General features: G+C 53.2%; 1 protein-coding gene across 1 annotated transcript; it reads left to right on the forward strand.

Annotated features, from left to right (window-relative positions):
• Positions 1-1,404: 1,404 nt before the first annotated feature.
• On the forward strand, positions 1,405-3,794 carry LOC123127911 (cytochrome P450 86A2). Its single transcript, XM_044547770.1, has one exon. The coding sequence runs from the start codon at positions 1,608-1,610 to the stop codon at positions 3,234-3,236; it is 1,629 nt and encodes a 542-aa protein (XP_044403705.1). The 5' UTR covers positions 1,405-1,607; the 3' UTR covers positions 3,237-3,794.
• The last annotated feature ends 2,119 nt before the right edge of the window (positions 3,795-5,913 follow it).

The following is a 5,913-nucleotide window of genomic DNA, read 5'->3' on the forward strand; positions in this document are numbered from 1 at the left end:
GAACCTGCACCCCTCCCTCCACCTCAAAATAGATACCCGATGAGTCGGCCACCCTAACATAGACCTAGAGGCTGTTGCTTCACTGGCGAGCCGACGGCTGCTCCTTGTTGTTTCCTTCATCTGAAATCGTCTGACCCAGCTATCATTTCGAGTCGACTGACGTCCAGCTAAATTGCCTTTTTAAGCATCTATACTAGTGGTTAGCTCGCTGAACCTCGTTGGTTGCTGGATTAATGTGCTGAAAGGACGTGACACCGTTTGCATGCGCACCACCCTGAATAGAGCTAGTAGTACGTACCATGGTTGGTTTATTTTGCTGCCAATCGAGCAACATGTCTAGTCCTGTGAAAAACAACTGGCAGTAGCAAAAGACGTGCATGTCGTCAACCCGGGCACCCGTGCCAAAGCAAACGCTGCGCCCGGAGCTACATGGACAAGCTTCACGTTTCCCTCGGGTGAAAGTTGATAACTGGCATCTACTTGGGGCAGTAGCAGACTAGCAGTAGATGGAGTTGGTTGATCCAACGGTCCCAAACAACGTCCCAACTAACAGAACAAGCTTTGGCCTCTGATCCGTGTGACATGGACTCGTGTCTCTCCCAACCAAGACGTGGCAAGCAAGCCCCAATTAACTAGTTATCGGCCAGAGCTTAGCCGCGCCGCACATGGCGCTGCCAGGCCGCACGCCGACATCGCTCCTTCAAGGCGGCCGGCTCGAGCTGGCCGGCCGGAGTCGCCGCGGCGTTTATTGTTTCCGCTCCCATGCATCGTGTCCCAGCTGCATGCACAGCTGCAGTGCCCTGCATCGCACTCCACCCATGCACAATGCAGCACCGTCGCGTTGGTACGTACAGTGCTGTACAGGGAAGGGAAGGGAAGGGTGCATGGTGATGGTGGGTTGATGATGGACGGACGGTTGGATCTCCATTTAAGCGTCTCCACCCCCCTTGAATGCATTCAATGGGCTCCCCCCTCTCCACCGTTGGGTAGCTAGGCGATCGATCGACCGATCGAAGGCGGGCGATTGGCCTCGGCTGACCGCGCTGCTGGCTGGTTCTCCTTTGCTTGGGCCAGTTGGGCGCGCCCTGGTCGCTGGGTCGCCCAACGACCCCGGCGGCAATTTATGGCCCACCACCCCCCGCCCCCGTTTCTTCGTTCGTTCATCGGTCCAGACTCCAGAGCCCGGTCACTAACACTCACTACACACACGCAAAGAAATGAAAAGAAAATGAAAACACAAGGCTAGCTACCTCCCTCGGAGTACGTATATGCAGGTATCCTGCTGTAGATCGTAGTAGTACGGCATGCAGCTACAGCGGGACGCGCTGGCAGGCTACCAATAAATCGCCAGCCATCTCAACCAACTCTCAACACTGCACTGCTCCCATCGATAACCCACCACCTCTATAAAACCCTAGTCTCCCCCTGCCATCCTCCTCGCTCGCTTCCTCCATGTGGAGTCACTTATTACGCCCAGCCCAGCCCAGCCAGCACCTTAACTCGCCGATCCACCCCTTGGATCCACTCTACCCAGCTCGCTAGCCAGCGGGGTATATACACGCGCGTACGTACACTTGCAGAGCTTGCTTCAGGGAGGTCAGCCGGCAATGGAGGTGGGGACGTGGGCGGTGGTGGCGTCGGCGGTGGCCGCGTACATGGCGTGGTTCTGGCGGATGTCGCGCGGGCTGCGCGGGCCGCGGGTGTGGCCCGTGCTCGGCAGCCTGCCCGGCCTGGTGCAGCACGCCGAGGACATGCACGAGTGGATCGCCGGCAACCTGCGCCGCGCGGGCGGCACCTACCAGACCTGCATCTTCGCGGTGCCCGGGGTGGCGCGCCGCGGCGGGCTGGTCACCGTCACCTGCGACCCGCGCAACCTGGAGCACGTCCTCAAGGCGCGCTTCGACAACTACCCCAAGGGCCCCTTCTGGCACGGCGTCTTCCGGGACCTGCTCGGCGACGGCATCTTCAACTCCGACGGCGACACCTGGCTCGCGCAGCGCAAGACGGCCGCGCTCGAGTTCACCACCCGCACGCTCCGGACCGCCATGTCCCGCTGGGTCTCGCGCTCCATCCACGGCCGCCTCCTGCCCATCCTGGCCGACGCGGCCAAGGGCAAGGCGCAGGTGGATCTCCAGGACCTCCTCCTCCGCCTCACCTTCGACAACATCTGCGGCCTGGCGTTCGGCAAGGACCCGGAGACGCTCGCCCAGGGCCTGCCGGAGAACGAGTTCGCCTCCGCGTTCGACCGCGCCACCGAGGCCACGCTCAACCGCTTCATCTTCCCGGAGTGCCTGTGGCGCTGCAAGAAGTGGCTGGGCCTCGGCATGGAGACCACGCTGACCAGCAGCATGGCCCACGTCGACCAGTACCTCGCCGCCGTCATCAAGAAGCGCAAGCTCGAGCTCGCCGCCGGCAACGGCAAATGCGACACGGCGGCGACGCACGACGACCTGCTCTCCCGGTTCATGCGGAAGGGATCCTACTCGGACGAGTCGCTGCAGCACGTGGCGCTCAACTTCATCCTCGCCGGCCGCGACACCTCCTCCGTGGCGCTCTCCTGGTTCTTCTGGCTCGTGTCCACCCACCCTGCGGTGGAGCGCAAGATCGTGCGCGAGCTCTGCTCCGTTCTCGCCGCGTCACGGGGCGCCCACGACCCGGCATTGTGGCTGGCGGAGCCCTTCACCTTCGAGGAGCTCGACCGCCTGGTCTACCTCAAGGCGGCGCTGTCGGAGACCCTCCGCCTCTACCCCTCCGTCCCCGAGGACTCCAAGCACGTGGTCGCGGACGACTACCTCCCCGACGGCACTTTCGTGCCGGCCGGGTCGTCGGTCACCTACTCCATATACTCGGCGGGGCGCATGAAGGCGGTGTGGGGGGAGGACTGCCTCGAGTTCCGGCCGGAGCGATGGCTGTCGGCCGACGGCACCAAGTTCGAGCAGCATGACTCGTACAAGTTCGTGGCGTTCAACGCCGGGCCGAGGGTGTGCCTGGGCAAGGACCTAGCCTACCTGCAGATGAAGAACATCGCCGGGAGCGTGCTGCTCCGGCACCGCCTGACCGTGGCGCCGGGCCACCGCGTGGAGCAGAAGATGTCGCTCACGCTCTTCATGAAGGACGGGCTACGGATGGAGGTACGTCCGCGCGACCTCGCCCCCGTCCTCGACGAGCCCTGCGGCCTGGACGCCGGCGCCGCCGCCACCGCCGCCGCAGCGAGTGCCACAGCGCCATGCGCGTAGAAGACCTGGCACTGGCCCGGGCACGCGCCATGCATGATTCGTGTGTGCTAGCTGTTGAAGGGACGCCGGACATTGAATGTGTAGATAGGGCAGCAGTGCAAGACCGTAAGTAAAATTGATGATGGGTTTGGTGACAACATTCAAGTCACTCCTTTCCAGAATTTACGACCCGGATAGGAGAAACAGGGAAACTTTGCAGATCACAACACAAGATCTAGCCAGCCGGGGATCTGATCGATCTGTGTCTGCTCAGAGCACGGGTGCATGGGAGACCAAGGAGGAAAGCATAAAATAACAGAAACTGAGTGAGCAATATTTGTGATTGTAGCCACGGGAGAGAGAGAGGAGTAATTAGTAATTCAGATTTGTTTGCAGTAGCTCGGTGTTGGTGACCAGATCATAGCCAACTAGGCTATTCTATTCTATTCTATTCTATTTTTGGAGATGATTTTTCAAAGCCGTGTACCCTTATTCTATTCTTAGAGAGTTCATATCCTATCCATGAAACTTGTAAGTAGACTTTGCAGTAGACGTGCTCAAGGTTGTTTGCTTCTTTGACACCATGTTCATCCATGACAAGTTTCTTCTTTAGTGGTCTGATTCGCTGCAGTACGTTTCTAGCTTCTCTAGCTAGCTAACCTTGGTGCTGGATCTGCATGCGATGACATTGACTCTCGTGCATGCATGTATCGGTGCCTTGATGAGGTCTGTTGCGCGCGCCGTCCGATCTGGTGAGGGATAGCAACCAAGAATCTCAGGTGCGTAAAAGCAAGTTTGATGTGGATGGCTCCCAACATCAACATGCACATATTTGGCAGCCGTTCTCTCTGGCCTGCAGGCTCGTCCTCATGCACTCTCTCTAATTGTCGTTCTTACGACAGCGATGGGATCGCGCGATACGAGAAAAAGGAACTGAAGTTGACGCGGTACGATTTCGACGGGTGTTTGTTGGCATGGTTGGTTCGTTTGATGCAACGATTTTAATCTACCTCCAGCTACCTTATGTTCAGAGTGTTATTGTGACTTGATTTGATCGACGGAATTATACCCCACATCGGTATCAGTATTTCTTTTTTTACTAAATGATCCTACGAGAAACTTCAATCCGCTCATTGACCCCCCTGAAAAACCTTTTTTTTGTGGGAAATACTTTTGTATTACTCAAGAAGCCATGCTACCCTCCAGATTACATTGTTCAACAACTTTGTCCGGTCCATCAGGGTTTCAGTTCTGGTGCTCGTATTTATTCCTGAATTTATTTCAGGATTTCCGGCGATGCGCATTTAGTGAAAGGAGACGTTCTTGTTAACGACGAGGTGCCTACGATGACTTCGTAAATTTCAAGATGATATGTTGGTTCAGTCTTTTGGAGGTGCTCATAGGGTCAGGATGTATGTGTGCGCATTCATAGGGGTAAGTGTATATACGTGTATATGAGCACTTGCATCTGTACTATGTTAAAGAAAAACTTTGTCCGGTCCAAAACCCAGTCATACAACAGTTCGGCCATTAGCTCTGCCATAACTTGCCAAACAATAACTAACAAGATTGTATTCGCAAAGCAAGTATTTCATTGTCCCGTGAGAAGCTCATGGTCGTGGACAATAAATCCATAACGTGTCCTATCCGTACCTTCCTTCTTTAAGAGATGAGTCAATTCGCGAACCAATCTATGGTTGGATGGTTAGAGAAACTGTGGTATCCTAGCCCATCAGGGTTCAAGTCCTGATGTTTGTATTTTTTCTGGATTTATTTCAGGATTCCCGCGATGCGCATTCAGTGGGAGGAGACGTTCCCGTCGACGAAGAGGTGCCTATAGTGACTTCGTAAATTTTAAGATGATATGCCGGTTCAGTCTTTCGGAGGTGCTCATAGGGGTAGGGTGTGCGTGTCTGCATTCATAGAGGTGAGTGTATGCGCGTGTATATGAGTGCTTGCGTCTGTACCGTGTTAAAAAAAGATGAGTTAATTCTATTTTTTGCCCTCAAAATATACGCGTTTGATAAATTGTACCCCCAAGTTGACATTCGATCAAGTGATGGCCCATAATTTAAAGATTACTTTCACATTTTGCCCCAATATAAATAAAGAATGAGTTCACAATAGTACAAGAATGAGTTCACCAAAAGTATGAAACAATTGCTTGGGTTGTCATCGGGGTTGTGCATGATTTGAATATTTTGTATAATGAAGATGGAGCATAGCCAGACTATATGATTTTGTAGGGATAGCTTTCTTTGGCCATGTTATTTTGAGAAGACATAATTGCATTGTTAGTATGCTTGAAGTATTATTGTTTTTATGTCAATATTATACTTTTGTTTTGAATCTTATGGATCTGAACATTCATGCCACAATAAATAAAAATTACATGGATAAATATACTAGGTACCATTCCACATCAAAAATTCTGTTTTATCATTTACCTACTCAAGGAGGAGCACGAATTAAGCTTGGGGATGCTTGATACGTCTCCAACGTACCTATAATTTTTTATTGTTCCATGCTATTATATTATCTGTTTTGGATGTTTTATATGCATTAATATGCTATTTTATATTATTTTTGGGACTAACCTGTTAACCTAGAGCCGAGTGCCAGTTTCTATTTTTTCCTTGTTTTTGAGCTTCACAGAAAAGGAATACCAAACAGAGTCCAAATAGAATAAAACCTTTGC

This window comes from Triticum aestivum, chromosome 6A (genome assembly GCF_018294505.1).
Source record: "Triticum aestivum cultivar Chinese Spring chromosome 6A, IWGSC CS RefSeq v2.1, whole genome shotgun sequence".
NCBI classification, from domain to species: domain Eukaryota; kingdom Viridiplantae; phylum Streptophyta; class Magnoliopsida; order Poales; family Poaceae; genus Triticum; species Triticum aestivum.

What these genes read in the sequence shown, in the direction of transcription:
- LOC123127911 (XM_044547770.1), top strand. Translation starts at nt 1,608, where the DNA reads ATGGAGGTGGGGACGTGGGCGGTGGTGGCGTCGGCGGTGGCCGCGTAC.